The sequence below is a fragment of the Carassius auratus genome, unplaced genomic scaffold, assembly GCF_003368295.1.
Source record: "Carassius auratus strain Wakin unplaced genomic scaffold, ASM336829v1 scaf_tig00031339, whole genome shotgun sequence".
Classification (NCBI taxonomy): Eukaryota; Metazoa; Chordata; class Actinopteri; order Cypriniformes; family Cyprinidae; genus Carassius; species Carassius auratus.
This window is the reverse complement of record NW_020525915.1, coordinates 20,377-44,226: the sequence shown is the minus strand read 5'-3', so window position 1 is coordinate 44,226 and position 23,850 is coordinate 20,377. Positions and strand designations below refer to the sequence as shown.

General features: G+C 35.6%; 2 protein-coding genes across 3 annotated transcripts; both read left to right on the top strand.

Annotated features, from left to right (window-relative positions):
* The first annotated feature begins 1,073 nt into the window (after positions 1–1,073).
* Positions 1,074–4,841, top strand: LOC113080432 (cyclin-J-like). Its single transcript, XM_026252606.1, has 6 exons — positions 1,074–1,199; positions 1,574–1,649; positions 2,299–2,509; positions 2,638–2,937; positions 3,061–3,220; positions 4,088–4,841. The coding sequence occupies exons 2-6, from the start codon at positions 1,581–1,583 to the stop codon at positions 4,416–4,418; spliced, it is 1,071 nt and encodes a 356-aa protein (XP_026108391.1). The 5' UTR covers positions 1,074–1,199; positions 1,574–1,580; the 3' UTR covers positions 4,419–4,841.
* A 938-nt stretch (positions 4,842–5,779) lies between these two features.
* On the top strand, positions 5,780–23,521 carry LOC113080429 (probable E3 ubiquitin-protein ligase HERC4). Of its 2 annotated transcripts, none has more exons than XM_026252603.1 (24): positions 5,780–5,932; positions 7,233–7,514; positions 8,791–8,950; positions 10,122–10,198; positions 10,292–10,513; positions 10,594–10,685; positions 11,823–11,953; positions 12,051–12,211; positions 12,521–12,597; positions 13,278–13,402; positions 13,518–13,577; positions 13,668–13,779; positions 14,662–14,851; positions 15,467–15,639; positions 15,977–16,120; positions 16,741–16,839; positions 16,916–17,089; positions 17,163–17,306; positions 17,861–18,027; positions 18,710–18,776; positions 18,862–18,944; positions 19,061–19,244; positions 19,939–20,041; positions 21,775–23,521. In XM_026252603.1, the coding sequence occupies exons 2-24, from the start codon at positions 7,289–7,291 to the stop codon at positions 21,981–21,983; spliced, it is 3,180 nt and encodes a 1,059-aa protein (XP_026108388.1). In that variant the 5' UTR covers positions 5,780–5,932; positions 7,233–7,288; the 3' UTR covers positions 21,984–23,521. The 2 variants fall into 2 exon arrangements, with proteins under 2 accessions (XP_026108388.1, XP_026108389.1); XM_026252604.1 differs by having other exon boundaries at positions 5,781–5,932; positions 15,977–16,096.
* The last annotated feature ends 329 nt before the right edge of the window (positions 23,522–23,850 follow it).

The following is a 23,850-nucleotide window of genomic DNA, read 5'->3' as shown; positions in this document are numbered from 1 at the left end:
CACTGTTTATAACAGCCATATAGAGGCACATACATGCTGAGCAGTTTATTACACACTCGTTTGCTTTAATGAGAATGTGAGAAAAGAAGAAACACACACACATTCTAACAATGTAGATATTATTTATTATTTTTACTTTATGTAATCTATTTTAACTTTGCTATTCAATTTATGGGCATTTAAGTCAATATAGGGTTCCCAATGTCTTGAGTTAAAACTATGATTTCCAAGTTTTAAAAATTTAAGACAATTATTATGATAGTTAATATATATATATATATATATATATATATATATTGCATTCAAAATGTAAGTCATGAGATTGCATTGATTAGATATCAAGGATGTAAAAAATTTTTAGGAATCAGTAGTTACAATCTCGTATTGACAGAGTATTTGTCATTTAAATCAGAGGTGCCCAGACTTTTAAAACAAAGAACCAAAGATCAGATCAGGATAAGGAAAACACACATTTAAAAACGAAAGTACTGTCTGAGGTTTTTCTGCATTAACACGTGTGCTCAGCTTATGTGACTAACATAAATCTCACTTTTGTGAAACTTTGTTTTCCCTACAGGTATTTGCCTTTTTATTATTTTTTTTATTTAATTTTTTATTTGAATAGAAACATTTGTTCAATTATTAAATGTAATGGTTGAAAAATGGGTGGCAAAACATTGTTAGGAATGATATATAAAAAAAAAAAAAAATCAATAAAAAACGAGCATTTCATCCCATTTGCATTCTGTCCTTATTGAGGAAAGGGTGGCCTCTAGTGGTGATATTTGAGTTGAAATGTATTTTACAAACTTTATAAACAATTATTAGTGAAAATTGTCTTTTTTAGGTGTCAAGTACAAGTTGCTGACATCTTAAGTTTTTCCACCACTTTCACTTTTATTTTCAGAGTAATTCTGTGATTAGTTGCTCTTTCTTGCTGCATTGACACTCGACAAATGTTTGTTTGTGCCTTGTGATGACGCTGATGAAAGCTTAATTCTGATTGGTCGTGCTCTGTTATTGTAAGGCGACTTTGGATTGGCTGAGATTGTCAATTGGCTTGCTGTGTCGTGTGTTGTTTCTTTGCTCGTCACAATGTAATCTAATCTTTGATTTGATTTACACTTTGATTATACGAGTAAGTTTGTTCGGCTGCTAGTTTTCGTTGTACTGTCTGTATGCAGATGTCCATGTGTGCGGTGAGTTCTTTACAGCTTCTAGATTCTGAAAAGCTTTCATCGTCTGCTTTTTCCCTTTAAAAGTAAAACATGTAGCGCTATTCTATTATTGACACGACTCTTTGATTTATAGTAGATTATCGTATACTAGTAAGTCATTCCGTTCATTGATTCTTGTTATGTTGCATGTGATATGCATTGGTATCTTTGACCCAGTAACTATTGTGCACATTGAGGAAAGCTCATGCTTGTTACTCTAAATGATCTTCTCCTCCTGAAGTGTGTTGGACCAATCAAGTCCTTCAGCTGATAGTTGCTGGAGCTTTGTCTTGGGATGCACTAAGGTGCTTTTGCTCAATGAAGCTGATCAGATCTTTGAACCTCATATATTCCAGGAGCCCAATGGAGCTGGAGGGTCAGTGGTGGAAAGGAGAACTTGCAGAGGACATCTATCAGGCCCTGCGTTACAAAGTTTGTATTTCTGTCACTGTGTTTGTTTTGGGTGCAATCAAATATGCATGCACATGAACATTGCACAAATCTGTTATAACAAAATTGTCATTGTAGTGAAATTGCCTTTTGGATTTTGTAATGTAATGCATTCATGTATATGCAATTTTTCTGAATTTGTGTAAATGCAACTTGAATGTATGCATATGCAACTTTACTGAATGCATTCATATGCAACTGTTCTGAATTTATGTAAATGCAGCTTGAAAGCATGAAAAAAGCAACTTTATTGAATGCATGCATATGCAACTTGATGAATTCATGTAAATGTTGTTTACATGCATGCATATGCAACTGTTATAATTTCATATAAATGCAAATTGAATGTATGAATGCATGCAACTTTATTGAATTCATATAAATGCACTTTGAATGCATGCACATTCAATTTATTTATAATTTTAGATAAATGCAAATTAACATTTAGGAGATTTAACAGATGCTTTTATCCAAAGTGACTTACAAATAAATATTTTACAAATTCAATGCATGCATATGCAACTTAATTTGATCACCATTTCATGCATTTGCAACTTAAACTGATTATTGCACTAATCAATATTATAAAATATATTAATTGCAGTGTGGTTGTCTTGTTGGATGTCTTTAGGAGCTGCGGTTGCCTGTGTACAAAGGACAGTCTCCACAGCTGAGCCTTAGACGATATTTTGCAGACCTTATCGCTATAGTCAGCAATCGTTTCAAGCTGTGCCCAGCAGCCAGACACTTAGCTGTTTATCTGCTGGACCTGTTCATGGACCGCTATGACATCTCAGTACAGCAGCTTCACATGGTCGCACTGTCCTGCTTGCTTTTGGCCAGTAAGAGTCATACTCATATATTGGTTTTTGTGATTGTGATTTGTGATATTCTGTTATTGTGTGTGATGCAGGAGGCACACCACATAGTATTACGCCATAACCAATCAGTAACCATTTTTATTATCCAGGTAAGTTTGAGGAGAGAGAAGACCGCGTCCCGAAGCTGGAGACTCTGAACAGTCTGGGCTGCATGAGCTCTATGAACCTGGTTCTGACCAAACAGGGTCTCCTGCACATGGAGCTGCTGCTCCTCGAGACGTTTCAGTGGAACCTGTATCTCCCCACCGCTGCTCACTTCATCGAGTACTACCTGCCGGTCGCCGTGAATGAGATGGACCTGCATGACGGCTGGCCGATGGTATGCATGGAGAAGACCATGCTATACATGTCCAAATATGCTGACTACTTCCTAGAGGTCTCTTTACAAGGTGAAGAGTTTAATTCGGATGCAGTGCATTTTCAACGGTTGAATGTTTTTGGGAGTGAATAAGAACTGCATTATATACAGAATCAGAATGTTTTGTTATTTTGCAATTCCTGTATCTGTCAAGACCATGCATTTCTGCGATTCGTCCCGTCCCTGGTTGCTGCGGCGTGTGTGGCCTCCTCCAGGGTAATCTTGCGTCTATCTCCGACCTGGCCTCCACGCCTTCAGCGTCTGTCAGCGTACACTTGGGAGCAGCTGCTGCCCTGCGTGGAGAGACTTCTCATGTGAGTTTCCCCCGGGGGTTTTATCTTTAACAAAAAATAATAATATTGGAATGCATGTAAAGATAGTTTTACAGCATGCACTTTAATGCATGTAAATGAAACTTGAATACATGCAAATGCAACTTTACTGAATTAATTTGCATTTACATGCATTAACTTAAGTTGCATAAGCATTCATTCAAGTTGCGTTTACATGCATTAAAATTGTGTATGCATGCATTGAAGTTACAGTACATTTACTTGAATACAGTAAAGTTGTAAATGCATGCATTTAACTTGCATTTACATCTTCACTGAAAGCATGTAAATGCAACCTTATTCATGGATATACAAACTTTATGGAATGCATGTAAATATAACTTGAATTGATGCATATGTAACTACTGAATGCATGTAAATCCATATTGAACACATTCAGTAAAGTTGTAGATACAGTAATGTGTGCATTTACTTTGTATTTACATCTTTACTAAATCCATGTAAGGGCTGCAAGATAAATCGCATGTGCATGTGATCTTTAATCTTGTCAGTAAAGCCAGTTCTGTAATCAGTGGTAAATCACCATCACCTGCGCGCCTTCACATGGAGCAGCATTAACTACACAGAGCCGTTGTTCACTGCCAAGCTGCGCAAAATATGATGGTGGTTTTGAACAGCTTGTCAGATTTTTTTTTAGTTACTTGAAAAACTCAACATTAAATAATTTTTTTTATTAAAATAAAACTTTATTTCAGCTACTTACAAAGGAATCAGTTCTCATTTTCATTGTTTCACTTACTAAAGTTTTAAAAGTATTAAAACAATATATTGTGTTAAAGTGGGATAGCTGAGTGTATCTCTCTCTCTCTCTCTCTCTCTCTCTCTCAGTACACATGACAGTGACGTAAAGGAAGCGAACAAGCAGAAATGTCCTCAGCCGAGTGCTCAGCCTGCACAGATGGTGTATCCCATCCAGGGTCAGAGCGTGTCCTTGCATCAGTACATGCAGCGACCGAACACACAATACATGCAGCAGAACTGCCAGCCAGTGGTAGTGTCTTCTCAAGGTCCTGCGACATATCTGACACATACCGCCCCAATGCAGGTCTCCACAGCCCCTCTGCACGGCCTCACACAGACACAGAGCATGGATGCCAAGGTGAACATGCCCAGCAGGGCTTACCAGGTGAACTCATTGTACCCCTGCTTCGACAGGTGATGAAACCGGACAGAAAACCATCGGACCGTTTACACTGCACAGGGGAGAGTTTGTATTCATAAAGCAAGCACACTGCTCTTAACTGTTACTTGAATCAAAACACTTCAGCTGCTGAATTCCAGATCCTTTTAAATTTACGTGATCAGGTTGAAAGCTAGATGATTTAAATCACTGTAATGTTCATGAGACGTTTGATAATGCAACATGTGCAATATTCTATTTCTGTCGTGCATTACTCACGGAATACTGCCTACTGGTGTTTCTTTTGTTGTGTTAAGATTACTTAAGTATTATTATTTATGGCCATCTTTCAAAATGAAGACATCATGGGATTTCAAATCAACGTTGTATAAGAAATTAACGCGGTTTTTATTAACACAAGCAAGTGATATTTTGCTCTACCTCATTGAATACAGACTAGTCTTGTCTCGTAACCTTACAAAATGCACTTTGGTACAGTGTTGTTTTTTGTTGTTGTTGTTGTTTTTTTTTTTAAATAAAAATCCAACATTTCTGTTGTAGCTAGTTTTGGGTGTTGAAATTTTACACTGAGGTTTGTAACCACTGGAACATGTTCATGATTAAAATGAACCCTTATCCAATTCACAAACATTTACATATTGAAACTGTTTGTTTGTATTATTTAGAAATTATTCACTATTATTTTTTATTTTTTTTCTGGGGTATCAGCCTGAGTATTAGAAAACACTGGGATTTTTTTTTTAAACAAACACGTGCATTCTCATTAATTTACCATATAGTGAATATATAGAGGGAAAGAAAACACTTTTATTTACTCATTTATTTATGTTTCAGAGTACCGGTATGTGGAATGATAATGGGACTTTTAATTTGGAATTGTGTGCTTGCTGCGTTCACAAAAATGAATACGAACACGAACAAGGTCAAGATTAAAAATTTCTGCAGATAATCAGACTAACTACGTGTACAATTTCTCAATTTAAATATATATCAATGTCAGAGAAAATTTGGGACAAGTGACTTTAATAAGTGCCATTGCAACTCAGACATTTTACAAAATACATAAACCAAGCCCTAAACAAAACAACAAAGTTGTCAAAGTCAAAAACATAGTTTTGTGGTTATTCAATTAATCGCTGTCTGACACCTTTTCTTGTTATCAATTTGTACCATTAAATTCGTAATTAAATGTAATGTAATAATATTATTAGTAGTATTGTTGTTGTTGTTGTTATTATTGTTATTATTATTATTATTATTATTATTATTACGCGTGTGTTTGAGTTTCGTTTTAATCCCGCCGCAGGAGCGCCGCATGCTTGTGTCGTCACATCCGGTGTCACAAAGGCTCTAGAATATTACCGTCGCTTCGCGTTCATTCTACTGTGTGTATTTAAGCGCGTGTCCTCCTGCTGGCGCTCTTTCAGTCTGTCATGACTTCACAAAATATATCTACATTAACGTTCATGTAAGCATAACCCCTGAACGAGTGCTGGACGCGTCTACAAGAGCGTTATATTGCATATCAACAGGTAAGAAAAGCGTGTTTTATGACGGGCTAACGTTAACCCTGATGGGTGTGGGTGCAGAAATGTAGCGGTGTTCAAATCAACTATTAATATATATATTTGGGACAGACGTTTGTGTATGTTTGTAGTCTTATTGAAGTCACAAATTCGTGCACAACAGTAGTGAGGTGTGGTTAATTTTATTTGGAAAGGCTATCGTTGAAAACAAATACACATAGTTTTGCGCTAATACGAATTTAGCTGACATTCCCTCAGAAATGCGTTTAAAAACCAACCGTTTTAACGGTCAATTTCACGTTCCATTTAAACATACGCCACACAGATCAGGGCATTTAAACCTCACGTGAATCACATGACGTTTAGAATTCGATACAGTGTTGCATTTGTTGTTGTTTGGTATAAAACAGTTACATTTATCTGTGAGCACTTAAAGCTGTAGCACCCGTTTTATTGCACCCAATGATAGTATTTGACTGTAAGCGGTGTTATGCAATAAATGTTAATGTACACACCTCCCTCAAACTGAACTTTCTAGAAAGATTTCTGGAGAATTTTCTTTTCAAGGCGGGACTAACTTGCACGCTTTCATTTTGATCTATTTAAACCGTGGCACCCATTGACAACTGTGACAGCAGCTATACTATTATTAGGCTTCTGGTTAGGTTGTAACATACTAGTGATTGCATGCATCAGCCAGGTAATAGTACATGACAGGGATGTGAGTTTAATTGTTTCCAGGGTATGTGGTTTAGTATAGTGTAGTAAATAAAGTATTTGGTGGCAGTATAACATTTGGGACTCATAATTCATAATATATAATATAATTTGGTACATTTTAGTACTTTCATGCAACTATAGAAGCTTGTTTCTATCAAGGACCAAAAAAAAAAAGTAATTGTAGAGAGTAATTGTGGCTGTTGATCTTGCAGTTAATAATTTTTTCTTAGTATTTCAATTTTATATCATAAATCTTTTGATGCAGAATAAATGATAATTGCAATTGCAACTATTTTATGTCACTTTAATTAATGTCAATATTTGTATGATTAAATCCCTGTGTGTTCCCGTTTTTTCATACCCTGTATGCATTCTGAAAAAAAAAAAAAAAATTTTTTTTTGTTATTTTTATCTTTATTTATTTTTTCTCTTCACTTTAGTCCGAGGTGGTTCTTGTATTTGTTTTTAGTGAGTGAAAATCAATAATAGTATCACAAAAATAATAATTAGCATCTAGTTGCTGCTGCATTATAGAGTTTGTTTTCCACTGACAGGTGTGTGTGTGTGTGTGTGTGTGTGTGCTAAGCGGCTGGACCTGTAGGTCTTCACCTGTGGTAGAGAGCGGCCTCACGGCCCGTCGTCATGCTGTGCTGGGGGAATGCCTCGTATGGGCAGCTGGGTTTGGGTGGGATTGATGAGGAGATAGTCCTGGAGCCCAGGAAATGTGAGTTCTTGGAGGGCAAGCGTGTGAGGGATGTGGGATGCGGCAGACGTCATAGCGTCTTTCTGCTGGAGGACGGGACGGTGTACACCTGTGGCTGCAATGACCTGGGACAGCTGGGGCATGACAAAGCACGCAAGAAACCAGGTTAGTCCGGCCACAAAGACACTTTACAACATTAGAATATTTTGACATTATTAGTGTAATTACTTGATGATCATAATTATATGATTCACTTCAAATCATTGTGACTGATGTCATCAATCCCTCTTATTTAAAAAAATCTTTAATAAGGTAATATCAAGGTGGTTTCTCACTAATACACCCTCTTTTTATGATCCTGTTGGATTAAATCATGCCTCGCCCTTTTTGTTCATTTTATGTAAAGTGTGTCTTAAGACAGCATTTCATGCTGACCTACAATTGTCCACTCAGAATAATATATGAATGATTGTTTTATTGAATCAGTTTTGTATTTAAGATCTGAGTAAAGTGTTTAAATGTTTAAATTTGTCCCATTTTTGTCTTAAAGGGTGCATTTAGTTGATGACAAAAAATACTGTAAATACTGTTTATTAATATAAAATATTAGTATATATTTTTATATAAGTTAACTGCTTTCGATTTGAATACAGAGTAAAATGTAGTTTATTCCTGTGATCAAAACATTGTTATTCATTGTACCATGATCTTCAGAAAGATTTGCTGCTCAAGAAACATTTCTGATTATTATCAGAATTATTATCTATTGTGCGGCTTAATATTTTTGTGGAAAAGGTGATAGTTTTATTTTTCAGGACACTGATGAATAGAAATTTAAAAACAACATACTTTATTTGAAATAATGAATTTTTGTAAATGTTTTACTGTCATTTTTGATCAGTTGAATGCATCCTTGATGAAGAATAAATGTTAATTAAAGAAAAAAACTGTCCGTTAGTGCATCACAATCCCACAAACTTTCCCTGTTCGAAAACGCTGGGTTATTTTAGGTTATATCAATGAAACCGTCTGTACTTCCTCTGGAATCAATCTGATGGATGTTGTAACATATTATTCATTCCACAGAAACGTGTACGGGTCGGTCAGTGACATTGACTGCTGTCACTTCCTTAAATGTCACATGACCTCTTACTCAATGATCTAGAAGTGTCAAGCACAGACCAATATAAACATCTAGATGGTTTGAAATGGTCCTTTATTTCACAAGTCAAAGGATTAAAACAGGATATAAAAACAGACAATAGCAAATGCTTAAAAATAAAATAAACTTTGAATAATGAATGTTATTATTCTAAAAATGATTTTTGCTGTAGCAGATGCAACGTATTAAATAATTCGCACAATATATTGGCCAGTATTTAGTGTAGTGCATCTGTATAATTCACTCAAACGCTGTCATATGTTTACCTCCCCTCTCTAGAACAGGTCATGTCTCTGGATGCTCAGAACATCGTGGCCGTGTCTTGTGGTGAAGCTCATACTCTGGCTCTGAATGATAAAGGACAAGTGTTTGCATGGGGTCTGGGCTCAGATGGGCAGCTCGGCCTTTCAAACATTGAAGATCGTATACGTATACCAAGGTAAAAAAAATCCCTAGAAGTACTAAATATCTCTGCATCATTGCCTTTTTAATGGGTTTGCCTGTACTGCAAAAAAATAAATATATATATATATATATATATATATATATATATATATATATATATATATATATATATATATAGTTTTACCCTGTATATATTACAATACAGTCACATTCTTCAAATGTTACATGTATTTTCTTATTCAAATATACTTTTTAGTTTATATTTTTGCCCTTAAGGTGAGACACTGCAGGCAAAAATGCTGTTTCTTCAAGCACCTGTCAATTTTGAGATTTTGGGCTTTTTGGTTTTTCATAAAGTGCTTTTTCAAACTAGTGGAAGGAAAACATCCAAAAGACAGTGTTAAGTGTTTCTTTTATAGCACTTTATCTGTTTGTACCAATAGATTTCAATTACAATACATATTTTTAAAGGCCGTTTTCTCAAAAACTGAGCCATAAAGCTCCACTTCAGTAGCACTTACACACACCAAACTTGAAATTTTTATTCTGAAGGTTTCTACTGAGGGATTTGTTCATATATATTTTCCTTGATTATGTACAACATTTTATTCCCCCCAAAATTGTGAAAATATATTGTTTTCTGGCTGTTCAAAGTATTTTCTGAATTATGGAGTGACAAAAAAAGATACCCAGATTCCCTCTGTAAAAACATTTGACTCTAATATGTCAAAAAAATGAAACAAAAATTTTGAAACTGACTTCATCTAGTGTTCAGATTTTTGTACTAGACATTAATGCAAATTAGCACATTTCATTAAATAATGCCTCATTTGCATATTTAAACATAACATTTTTGAAAACTTGTAATACAAATTTTTTTTGCAATAATCAATATAATCAATCAACTGGGTAAGTAAGGTGATAACTACTAGTTATTTTTTTGCCCTATTCACCTGCAGTGTCTCGCCTTAATATATTTAGATTTTTATATATTTTCAAAAATATGCACAAATGGCCAAAAAGATTGGTGTAAAATATATTAATGTCAATATATGTTTGGCCACGATTTGTATATTTTGCTGTGATGCATTTCATTGAGGTTCTCTGTTTACAACATACTTTGCATACATAAAAAAATAAAAAAAATTCTGGATCTGTAACAAAAACCGTGTGTCAAAGCCACTGTTTCCGTTCTCTCCTCTCAGAACTGTGAAGAGTTTATCAGAGATTCACATTGCCCAGGTGGCCTGTGGAAACTGCCATTCCCTTGCTTTAGCCAGAGGTATGATTCTGACTTAAACACTAAACATTTCTAAACCTGATTATTGTGCCCTTTTTTCCCCTCACTATGCAATATTATTTATTCTTGCTCAAGGAGGTCAGATATTCTCCTGGGGCCAAAATAAATATGGACAGCTGGGTCTCGGGAACCAGGGAGCCAGCGTCTCCTCCCCACAAGTCATTCAGTCTTTGCATGGCGTCCCATTTTCCCAGATATCCGCAGGGGGCGCTCACAGCTTCGGGCTCACGCTGTCTGGGGCTGTTTTCGGCTGGGGGCGAAACAAGTTTGGCCAGCTGGGCCTCAGTGACAATGATGGTAAAACAAACACCTTAGTCATTCATTTGAGCTGTCTCTGGAATAATAATTTTTATGGTGTGATGCGTTGTATCCCTCAGATCGCTGTTTCCCTGCTTTGCTGAAGACTCTCAGGTCGCAGCGGGTGGTGTACATTAGCTGTGGGGAGGACCACACGGCTGTACTAACAAAGGTATGATGGCTTACTATAAGGGCTTAATAATGAACCGTGTAGGTTATGATTACATATTTAATGCTGCATATCTGAAACGTATTCCGGTCAGTCAGGCTTTGATGAGGTCAGGTTAAATTATGTATATCAATACACAAAGCTGCTATGCATATATTCATGTTGATGTTTATAGTATTTCAGCATATTTATGCTTTATAGTGACATTTAACAGATTAGTATTGGACTGTAATATAGTTACAACCAGTTGAGAAATTCTTTCTAGTACAATGTGTGCATAATTAGTTTTCTGGAAACTTGTAGTTTGCTGGTGGTTTAATTCTTGATTTTAGTGCCTTATTCTTCACCTTAAGTCTTTAGCTTTTCTTCCCAACCAGTATTTGTGACCCTGATGCCCAGATAAGCATTTCTTGTCCAAATGTCATGCCTTAATTTTGCTAAATTTATAGTATTGCATCTTTCTCATGGTCAATAAATATATTTTTTAGTTTTGGTGTGAGTTAAATCTCTTTTTCTGGCACATTTCACCAGTAAAAGAAAACCTGCTTAATAATGATGCACATCTGAGTAGGTGTTTTTCCACATCTAGCCCTCGTTACTGTTATAAATAATATAAACAATAGATTATAAACAAATTAATAGTAGTAATTAAGATTGATGTGTTTTAAAATGTGACTTAAGTGTAAATTTTTCCAAATTTTGATTTATACATCATCTGAAAGCTGAATAAATAATCTTTTGATTGATGTATGGTTTGTTTGGATAGAACAATATTTGGCCAAGATATTTATTTAAAGAGCTGATGATAATATAGTTACAGCTTGCAATGAAATAATGTCTTAAGTTATGTTTGCAAAGAAAAACTAAGTATACTATATGTGTCAATAAAGTTGGGTGCACCTATATATTCAACTTAATATAAAGGACTGCGCAATATTATAGTTACATTTGCAGTGAAATAAAAATGCAATAAAATATTGCTTTACATGATTATACTGTTTGTGTGTGAATACAGTTAGACATGCTGGTATATACAATTTAGTGACAAATTTTAAGAAATCAGGTGGTTGGGATTTGCTCTATAGTATACACAGGTTTAGCTTTGCATGATTAGTAATTTATTTTAATTTTTTTTTGTAGGAGGGAGGTGTGTTTACATTTGGAGCTGGAGGTTACGGTCAGCTGGGACACAACAGCACAAACCATGAGGTGAACCCTAGGAAGGTGTTTGAACTCATGGGGAATGTGGTTGCACAGATAGCTTGTGGTAGGTAAGTATCAAAGCATCCATAATCATAGTCTTAGTTTTCTGTATCTTATATTTCTCATGAAAAACATGAATTGCTTTCATTTTCACCTGCATGTAAGGCAGCACACTTTGGCGTTCATCCCCTCATCGGGAAAGATTGACTCGTTTGGTCTCGGTGGTAACGGACAGCTAGGAACCCGCTCGACCTGCAATAGGATAAGCCCCGCCCCTGTGAAGGGCTGCTGGCGAGCACATACTGATCCTGTGCCTGTGGAAGGAGGTGGGTCGTCTACATGAAGTATTTCAGCAGAATTCATTTCTCTGACAGCTATGCTTCTCAGTGTTTCTCAGATGCATGCAATGTATTGACTTTGATCTTAATGCTCAAGGCTTTGCTCCATGCATGTCAGTAAATCAAATAACTCTAGATCACAGAGTTGAGTTGCACTTCAGTATTATACATGAGCTCTTTTGTTTACTCATCGGTGTCTCAGTGTGTATGCTGTGAATCAATGTACTGATTCATGGAGCTGATTGAGACTCGCCCCTGGAAAGCAAAGTTGTGATGTTTCAGATTTGTCTATTTCAGAGGCGGAGCAGAGTTTCTGTGTGAAGAGGATTTACGCTGGAGGAGACCAGAGCTTTGCTCACTACGTGTTACCTCAGGTATGAGGAGCAGAGGTCAAGGGTCAAACTAAAGGATATATGTATGAATTATCTTAATGAATGAAATATTATGAATTATTATTATCATTATTATTTTCTATTGTATATGATTTTTAAACAACAAGTAAAAATGTTTGGACAAGGCTTGATCTATTATGATTTATCATGATAAGATGAAAAGTGCTATAAATGATGCTGTTAGTGGTTACCATTATTTCCCTGCGGCCCACACAGCTTTTGTTACATTAGAAAATTCGAGAAAATTATTACATTTCAGATTATGTTTTATACACAATCAATTTTTCAGAGCAGCATGTACTGATGAGTCATGTGCATTAAGACCAGGGACATTTAATTAGAAAGAAAGTGAGGTCAGCTTTAATTTAATGTTGCCTTTCAATCATGTTTGCAGTGAAAGAAGGACCAAAGTGTGAACATAGAACAACTGATTAACAATATCTAATGAGTTGCTTATATTTACAATAATATATCTGTTGTGGTACCAGAATTGAACAGGAAAAACTGTCTAGTTTGTATTTATTTTATGGTAAAAGGACAATGCGCAGGTATTGTATTTGTCTGGATGAATTATTTCCAGTCAGCACAAATCCAGTTTTACAAGGTAACATAACAGATCATCGTCCAAAACTATTAAATGTATTTAAAAAATGTTCCTATAGGACGACAGCCCTCCAGTTGACCTGCGGATAACCAGACCTGATGGACCGATATATACACTCAGTGATGACCTCATCCAGAAATGGCTCAATCACAGCCATGGGAGACTATCACCAGAAATCACCAAGTACTGCTTTTTACATAACATTTTGTCTGACATAACAAAGTGTAACCTAAATTCAAATCAAAGATTGTGATAAAACAGTCCATCATACTGATAATGTGTTTTATGTCTCTTGTAGTGAGATTGATCTTGTGTTCTCTTCAGCAAGTTGTCTCAATGGAAGTTTTCTGTCTGGAAGGTAGCTGTTATGCATTTAATACATTATATTACTCTGTGTAATCCTTATATAGCTGATGATCTTTTCTCTAATGAGTGTTTTGTTCTGCAGTAATCCAGATCACTACAGCACTAACAGTAAGTGCTCAGGTGTAGACATTAACACGGCTCGCCTGCTCTACCACAGACTCATCCAACCTGATTACCCACAAATCTCACAAATTGTGAGTCGCTTATTTTTTGACATTTTATCTCATTTGAAGACATAAGGTAACTTTTAAAGAGTAGGTTTTCAAAAAAATTATATTTGCTGAAAATGTACTCACCCTCAGGTCATCCGAGATTAGGATGAGTTTGTTTCTTCATCAGATTTGGAGAAATGTAGCATTGCATCAGTGTCTCATCAATGGATGCTCTGCAGTGAATGGGTGCCGTCAGAATGAGAGTCTGATAAAAACATCACAATAATCCACAGCACTCCAGTCCATCAGTGAACATCTGGAGAAGTGAGAAGCTGCATGTTTGTAAGAAACAAGTCCATCTTTAAGACCTTTGCTTCTGGCCAAAACACGAGTCCATAATCCATAATAATACTTCCTCTAGTGAAAAAGTCCATCTCCTGTTGTCCTCCCACATGAAAATCCAGCCACATATTTGTTTGGAGCTGTTTCGGACTATTTTATCTTGTAAACTGTGCTTGATCTGTGCAGATTTCTCTCCTGATTCAGATCAGATGACTTTCACTCAAGATAGCAATATTATGGATAGAGGAGTCTTATTTTAGCCAGAAACAGTGGTTCAAAGTTAAAATCATCTTAATGCTGGATTTGTTTCAGCTTCTCACTTCTCCAGATGTTAACTGATGGACTGGAGTGCTGTGGATTATTATTGTGATGTTTTTATCAGACTCTCATTCTGACGGCACCCATTCACTGCAGAGCATCCATTGGTGAACAAGTGATGCTACATTTCTCCAAATCTGCTAAAGAAGCAAACTGTTTGATGACTTAAGAGTGAGTAAATATTCGTCACACTTTCATTATTGGTTGTATTGCTAAGTGCTCTTCATTCCTGTTGTAACCAATGCATGGTTAATCCTAATACAGGTAGCTGCTAGTTTGGAGAAGAATCTCCTCCCCAGACTGAGCAGTTCTCCTCCAGACATTGAGGCTTTGAGACTGTACCTCACGCTGCCAGAGTGTCCGCTCCTCAGTAACCCCAACAACTTCACAACCCTCACTATTCCCTTCGCCAAGGCCGTCGTAAGCCTGAAGGACGCCCCCCTCAAAGTGCTCGGTATGTCCCGTCTTCCATGAGAGGACTTCTGTTTGTTCGGCTTCATTATAACACCAAACAAAATGTCGGTTGGCCAAAAACAGCTTTTTTTTTTTCTTTTACCAATCTTGTCCTGTATCATACATTTGCTGAGCTCAGAAAGGCTATATATAAAGTGAAGCATTTTTAGAATAACGTTCTTTATTAATGGAGGACACACATATAATTCACAGACTTCTTTAAGACTTTTCCAGACCAGTTGGATCTATACATTCTAGGCTGGTTTTGTTTTTTAAAGTGAAAAAAAACTGCATGCATGTACACAATGGCCACATTTAACAATTGCTTAGTGCACTTTTAGTGTATGGTCAATGGTCAACTTGTGCATTGTATTTCATTACTACACTTTTTCTGCATTGTGACACTTTCATGCCAAATATGCAAATTTTCTCCCTCAAATTTTCATGCAAATAATGCATGCTTGTAAAACCACCCAAACTTTACACTTCAATGTTTTACAGTTACTTCAAACTTTCAGGCTAGCTTGTGGTTAAAATCTGTGGACTGCACATTTCACATTAATGCTTTTTGCTGACATTTTCAACTAATCGTTATTATTTTTTTTGTGTTTTTAAGGAAACTGGTGGTCAAAGTTTGAGCCAGCGGTCTTCCAGAGGTTGGTGGAGCTCTATAAAGAGGTGGTGGTGTATCTACTGCGGATGCAGAAACTGGGAATTCCTCTTTCTGAACAGAGGATCTTCACCTGCTTCCTGCACACCTCACTCAAATTCCTGGAGATCCTTCACTCGGTGAGCACCACAGTTTGTAAAGGTAGACATTGGCTGTGCCCCAATTTACATAACATCCGTCCTAAATACTTCAATTAGATTTAGTGTGTCCCAAATCATAGTACAATAGTGGAGTATGCCATCATTTATACTATATACTCTGGTGATGTACTTTACATTCACCAGAATAATGAATAATTATGTCGCATAAATTTGTGCTTTACAAAATGCGGATGCTTTTATCCAAAGCTATTTGTCAAAGAACCAGTGATAGTCATAATGCACAATTGCAGCTATATTATGCAATGATTTTTTATGTTTGATTAATGCTAATATCATTCTGGTTTTGGTGCTGCAGGTTAATGAGCGTGCTGGCCAGATCATCCAGTATGATAAGTTTTATATTCACGAGCTGGATGAGCTCATTGACGTCAGGAATGATTATGTGACCTGGTTTCAGCAGCAGATGTTCTCTGTGGTGAGTTTTCTGCATTGTTCAAAGGTAATCATTATACACTTCTGAATTTCAAGATCATTTACAGTAACTACGTTGTGAAGTGTTGAAATCCTTTACTACTAACTGCACCAAACCGAATGGGGTCATGTTTGAAACTTATTTTGGATGAACTGTTTGCTGCCACTAGTGGTTTAAAAATGACTCTTTTCTGCATCTTTCAATCTGTGAATGGCAAATTTCCAAAGTTTTTGCTCTGTTGAAAGAATGAAAACACAAGAATGAAAAATGTATGCATAAAATATAAAGATACATTTAAGTAGTATTCATTATAAACAACATGTGTTGTCAACTCGAGGCCAAAACTTAATTACAAGCATGTGGGAAATGCACTGCACAAATAAACTTAGATTATTATGATTCACCACAAATTCTTATGTGTCCATGTTCACAATGTGCTATTTGGTTGCTTATCTTTAAATTATTATTTATAAAAAGGTTTTGTATTTCAGTATGTTTGCTTCTGTTTAGTGATCTGCATTTTGGTTAGATGATGAATCATCTGAATCACATTTCAGATAATAAATAAGCAACTTAAATTCCAGTAAATACAGTAGTCATAATGCTGTGGACAGACATACAGTAACATTCTCCTTTGTTTTGTGCAGGTCATGGACTCTCAGGTGACCATGTGCAAATACCCATTTGTTTTTGACGCTCAGGCAAAGACGGCGCTGCTTCAGACTGATGCTGTGATCCAGATGCAGGTGACAGATGTTTCTCATCTGATGATTTGACATCATGTTTCACTGCAGTGAGCTGACAGTGCTGTTTTATGATCAGATGGCGGTGGATCAGGCTCAGAGACAGAACTTACACTCTCTGTTTCTGTCCGGTGGAGGAGTGGAGTCGGTAAACCCCTGCCTCATCCTCATCGTACGCCGAGAAAACGTGGTCGGGGACTCCATGGAGGTGCTGAGGAAGTCCAAAAACGTTGATTACAAGAAGCCACTGAAGGTGAATGAGTTGGTGTCAGTCTGTTCGTCTTTAGTGGTGCTTTGGTGGTTTGTAATGCGGTGTTTTTCTGCAGGTGATCTTCGTTGGAGAGGAGGCCGTGGACGCCGGCGGTGTGAGAAAAGAGTTCTTCCTGCTCATCATGAAAGAACTCTTGGACCCTAAATATGGGATGTTCAGATTCTACGAGGAGTCCAGACTCATCTGGTTTGCTCACAAGGTACAGTTTAAAAAGCACGAATGCCCACACGTAAATTCTGTTTATTTATTTATTTTTTTGTCAATGATTAAGTTAAATGTTAGCAATCACTACAAAAACTATGCCAATTCATTGAAAACTATTTAACATTGATTTATTGAAATTTAAAAAAATAAATTACATTTTTAGTTCCCTATGAATATTTGTGTAGAATTTTTGCCAAATCTAGTTTTTTGTTTTAATTTCTCTGAATTGCATTTGAATTGTTTATTTAAATTTTAATAATCAAAAACATGTCTAATCATTTATTTATTTATTTATTTACAATAATATAAGTTTAATTTTAAGAAATTCTGTGTGGTTTATGTTAAGCCATAAAACATTAAGAATTAAACTCATCTTTTAGCTGAATGCCAGTTAAACAAATCCTTTCAATTTTCGGCAAACAAAATGTAATGCATTGATCGAAAAACAAGTTGCTTGAGAAAATGAGAATGTTGTAACAAATACATACTGTATGATGTAATGTGTATATACATACCTCACTCACACATGTCAGATATGCTTTACTGCAGACGTTTGAAGACATCGATCTGTTCCATCTGATCGGTGTGGTCTGTGGATTGGCCATCTATAACCTCACTATAGTGGAGCTGAACTTCCCGCTAGCGCTGTACAAGAAACTCCTGAAGAAAACTCCCACTCTAGAGGACCTGAAGGAGCTCATGCCTGACGTAGGAAGGTGGGTTTGTTTCACTCGATTGATGAGACTTTGATTTACTGTTGTGTATAATATTTCCAGAGCATATTATAATTGAGATGCTTGGTGTGTTGTGAAAGCACTGTGACCTAAATCTTTCTTCCCAGTCTATAAACATCTGACGTTAGACAGAATGATTCGAACATACCTCATTAATTTAGTCAAAACATACAATGGTGATTGAGAGCTGAACAAATAATTTGACACATCATAATGCATGTAGTAGATTTTGTACAAGATATTTTTCAGCAATGTTTTGATCACTTAGAGGCTGAATGTGTGCATCAAATATAATACTGTTAGCTTATAGGTCTAAGTAATAATCTTAGATTAGTTCTAGATTAATCTAGACTAATCTAGACTCTGTGCATTTGTTGATTGAGCACTGTGCGATGTCTGAACTGATTGCACTGTATTTTATGAAAAATCATTTTTTTTTTATTTCTACTTGTTTTAAATTAATTTAAAATAAGTCAATTTTTAAATAATTCCCAAAGTTTTAAAATTGCTTGTATTATTTGTGTTCTTCATGATTATTTTACTTTCTTTTATGTAAAGCACTTTGAATTACCATTGTGTATTAAATGTGCTCTATAAATAAACTTGCCTTGCCTAGTTTAAATGTGACGCTCATCAGTGGTTTTCTGTGTCTGTGGATCTTCAGGAGTCTTCAGCAGCTGCTGGATTATACAGAAGATGATCTGGAAGAGGCTTTCTGCCTGAATTTCACAGTAAGAACAAGATCTTTTAAATTTATGATTCATGAAAAATAAAAAAATACAAGCATGTGCATGCATTTTTATTTTGTGATGACAGATCACAGAGGAAATGTTTGGCACCACTGAAGTTTTGGAGCTGGTTCCCAACGGGACAGACATCAGTGTCAACAAGTCCAACAGGTGTTACATGCATCATTCACTCAACACTGACTTCAGTTCACATATGAACTCCAGTGTTTGTGATTTGATTGATATTTTTGCCTAATTAAATGATTTAATCTATTCAACCCATCCAGGCAGGAGTTTGTCAATGCTTACGTCGATTATATATTCAACACCTCCGTGGCTCCTCAGTTCAGCGCTTTCTACGCGGGATTTCACAAAGTGTGTGGAGGGAAAGTTCTAGAGCTTTTCCAGCCCAGTGAACTGCAGGCCATGGTCATAGGAAACACCAATTATGACTGGAAGGAGTTAGAGAAGGTAAAAATGAACTGTGGGTGATTTATACCAGCTGATAGGACCGACAGTGTGTGCTTGGTAGGGTTTGGGTATCATGTGGATTTGATCAATTCTGATTCTTTCGATTCCACTGTGGTTAAAAAATGAAGTCAAACATTTAGATATCGAACATATGTTTATTCTGTCTCTTTTTGCAAAACATTTAATTACCATGAACAAAAATCATACAAACTGGCGTCGTTTAAGAGCTATTTGTGTGCGAAATAGAGCTGCAGGATTCTGGATAAGTTGCAAATTTATTTTTATTTTATTTATTTTTTAAATTGAGGTTGTATAATTCTCTTTCAATGCTCAAGGAAAAATACTAGACAACTAAACCAAATCTTGTGGAATTTCTGAATGGAATGATTCAGTGACTCACTCAGTATTTACTTGTTTCAATACCAGATGAATCAGTGTTTTTAAATGAATGATTCAAAGACAAATATATTTTTAACAGCCCCGTTTCGCCACATAAAAATAAAAGATGCGCACACAGGAATCGATAGGTGGAATTTAAATTGAAATTTTACAACATGTATCTGATTCCTGACCTTGAGTATCCGATTCTGGAATTGGAATTGATTTTTGATTCGCAAGCCTAGTGTTTGTAAATGTTGTGCTGCTGTAGTTTGTCGAGGTTGTAAATGTTCTGCGTGACTGTGTTGATTCTCAGAGCACGGAGTATAAGGGCGAGTACTGGGCCGATCACCCCACCATCAAGATCTTCTGGGAAGTGTTTCACGAGCTGCCTTTGGAGAAGAAGAAACAGTTCCTGTGTGAGTGAACCGTCTTCTTTCTTTCAACAGGGCTTCAGATTTGAACAATTGTCCCTCTTTTCAGTGTAATTATTAAGTCTGAAAGTCTGGTGCACTACAGCAGCTCTTACTTATTAATAAACTTTAGTTTTATTCCTGTCTGTTTTTTGTTTTTTTTTTCAACCGGTTTGTGGTTGAATCTATCATTCGGCTGGTTTTATTGTTGCACTTTATCTGTGTGCATCTTTAGATTTTGATTACAATACATAAGTGACCCTGGAGCACAAACCAGTCGATTTTTACACGATCTAAAAGCTAAATAAATAAGATTTACATTGATGTATGGTTTGTTAGGTTAGGACATTATTTGCCCGAGATATATTAGAAAAATCTTAATTTCAAATATTATTTGAAAATCTGGAATCTGGGGGTGCAAAAAATAAAATAAAATAAAATATTGAGAAAATCGCTTTTAACCCCTTAACTGTCACTCATATTTTTGAACATTGACTTTGTAGTGCACGATCCAAACTTAAATTTTTATAATTCATGAATGAAAACATTTTGTAACATGATTTTGATGTACCATTTACGTGGTAATGCAATGTCTGATTTTTAAAATGAGTTTAAAAAGGATGAATTTTGAGATTTTAAGTTTTCAGTTGATATATAATTTCTCATGATTTCTAAAATGTGATAGAGAAAAAGGCAACAAAGTCGTCTTTTTTTTTTAACAAAGGTCAAAATTCCTGTTATAATGTAGATTTCTGAGGGTGCACTCTTGTCATAAATTAATCTATTACTTTCCCTACATAATTTTTTACAAAAAACATTGATAAAATATATATTTGGGAGTCTTAGACCTTTCCAACGATATATAGTTTGTCAAGATTAGATTAGATTTAATTGTAATATAGTGAAGTAAATGTAGGCGTCCCACAGAGCGGACGGGTGACAGTTAACAGGTTAAAGTTGTCCCGATGAAGTTATTTGCAATGCCTTTGTTTTAATATATTTACGGTAGGAAATTTACAAAATATCTTCATGGATCATGATCTTTACTTAATATCCTACTGATTTTTGGCATAAAATTTAAAATAATAATTTTGACCCATACAATGTATTTTGGGCTATTGCAACAAATATACCCCAGAGACTTAAGACTGCTTTTGTGCTCCAGAGACACATTTGTTTAGTGTGATCTCAAAATAATTTTTTTTTTTTTTTTCTCCACTTCAGTAACACTGAAGTTTCATTGATATCTATATTCAGAAATTTCCATCCGATTTCAATTATTGCACTTTGCATCTTTTTATGTCTATAAATTTTGATTACGGAGCATATCTTTAAAGGCTGTTCTTTCCTCCACTTCAGTAACATTTACCTACAGTAAACATTAAAAAATTTACCCCAGGTTTTGTTTATATATCATTCACCTGATTTATAAAACATTTTAATACTGAATAGTGAAATGTATTTTTATCTCTTGACAGTATTTTCTGATTTATGAAGTCATAAAAAGAAGTCGTAAAACCTTTAATTCTAACATGTCAACAAAATCAAACAAGAACTATTTGAATGTGGCTTTTCTGGGAATGTATGCCAATTAGTGAATATTCAGTGAGATATTCATGTGCATAACATTTGCAGAAAACTGTAGTGTGATTTAATCACCTGGGCAAATGATGGTGTTTAATACCTAGCTGTTTCTGAAAGGTCATGTTTTGATGATGTCTTCCTGTCTCTTACACTAGTGTTCCTCACGGGCAGCGACCGAATCCCCATCCTGGGCATGAAGAGCCTGGCGTTAGTGATCCAGCCCACCGGTGGAGGAGAGGACTATTTCCCTGTAGCGCACACATGCTTCAACCTGCTGGATCTGCCCAAGTACACTAATAAGGAGACACTGAAAGAGAAACTGCTGCATGCCATCGAACACACCCAGGGCTTCAACCTCGTCTGATGTCAGCCAGCACAAAACCAGCGATCCACACAGGTACCACATGCTTCAGCCTGCAGAGTTCATCGTGTGACTGCCGCCTTTAAGGTTGTTTTCAAAATTAGCATAGAAATGTTTATTATGCATCTGAATAATCATCAGTTACCATTTGAATAAAGGCACTTATCTGTAACTACAGTGTCCCAGTGGGACTGAAATATGTAAGCAGTATTTGTATATCAGAGTTTTGTTACTTACTCAAAGTTTGAGTGATATTTGTGTGCTAGTGAGCATTAAACGACTTCTTTTCTTTTTTTGCTTTTGGAGAGGGAGAGGGGAAATAGTTCATCCAAAAATGTAAATTAGCTGAAGATGTGCTCATCCTAAGGTCATCCGAGATCAGGATGAGTTTGTTTCTTCATCAGGTTTGGAGAAATGTATCACTGCATCAGTGTCTCATCAGTGGATGCTCTGCAGTGAATGGGTGCCGTCAGAATGAGAGTCTGATAAAAACATCACAATAATAATAAAGTATTTTTCAGCTAGTATTCATTTCTGGGAGAAATACTCCTTTAAACAGGCAACACACTACAGTAAGATTCTATACATTAACATAAGTATCAAAAATGAAAAAACTTAATTAACAGAATTTATTCATTTTATAAATTCACCATAGTGAACAAAAAATAATAAATGTTAATTTATAAATATACTTGTTCATTATTCGTTCAAAATGCATAAACTACGGTTATATTGTATTACTATTACTGTTCAAATATGTAAAAATTACACCAAGATTATTAAATGCTATTGTTTATTGCTAACGATAGTATTAACTAATGTTAGCTTATACAATCTTTTTGTGGTGTTGGGAGTAAGACTTGCTTTTTTATTTCATTTATTTACATAGAATATGATTTTATTCTAAATGACTTGACAAACTAACGCCTCATGATGTTGGATTTGTTAAATGTGTGACTTTTTCGAAAGCATTTTGGCACTTTGTTCAGATTCACTTCAGGATGTACTGGATTAATATTGATGCAGAATCAATCGTTCAAAGGAAGTGGTGTGTGTCCTTACAGGATCTTAAACCACTTTTGTGTCATGTGCCTTAACTGAAAACACACACACAGATTGTTTTGGGGTTTTCGTGTTTATTTTAAGTTTGAGTAAGTATCAAAATCTGATGAAAACGCTGCTCATGGCTGTTATAATGTTCATATGCTGGAGTGGCAATGCAAAGTCTTACAGGTGTTTAGAAGTTTGCATGGTTACAGAATCAAATAAAATGCTACTGATGACATTCTAAGTAATAACTCATGTCCAATATTAATAATAAGTGAGTTTGATGGTTGGAGTTGGAGTTAAACTATATTAAGTCTTAACCTGCTCATCACACACACACACACACACACACACACACACACACACACACACATCTATACTGTGTGAGCTTTTAGTTGCTGTGCCATTGTGTGAGTGTTGAAGGAAGCAATTAAACAAATGCTGACATTTTTTCTGTGTTTGTAAATTGTAAATAAATGCATTTTTTTTCTAAATTTGATGTCGTGATTAATTTTTTTCATGTGTACTTCAGTTGGATTTAGTGGATTGTTTAAAAGCTTGTTGCCTAAATTTATTGAATAACTCAAAATTAGGGATGCACTGATATGAAAATTGTCCGATAGCGATAACCGATAATATATATATATATATATATATATATATTTTTTTTTTTTTTTTTTTTTTTGAAAGCTGATAACCGATATGTTGGCCGGTTAAATATTAATCCAGATGTTTATATACACTTTGAGAGTCTGATTACAAAAAAGGTCTCCATTAAAACCCACATCCCAAACACTTCAGCATAATCAGCCTAGTTTGAACA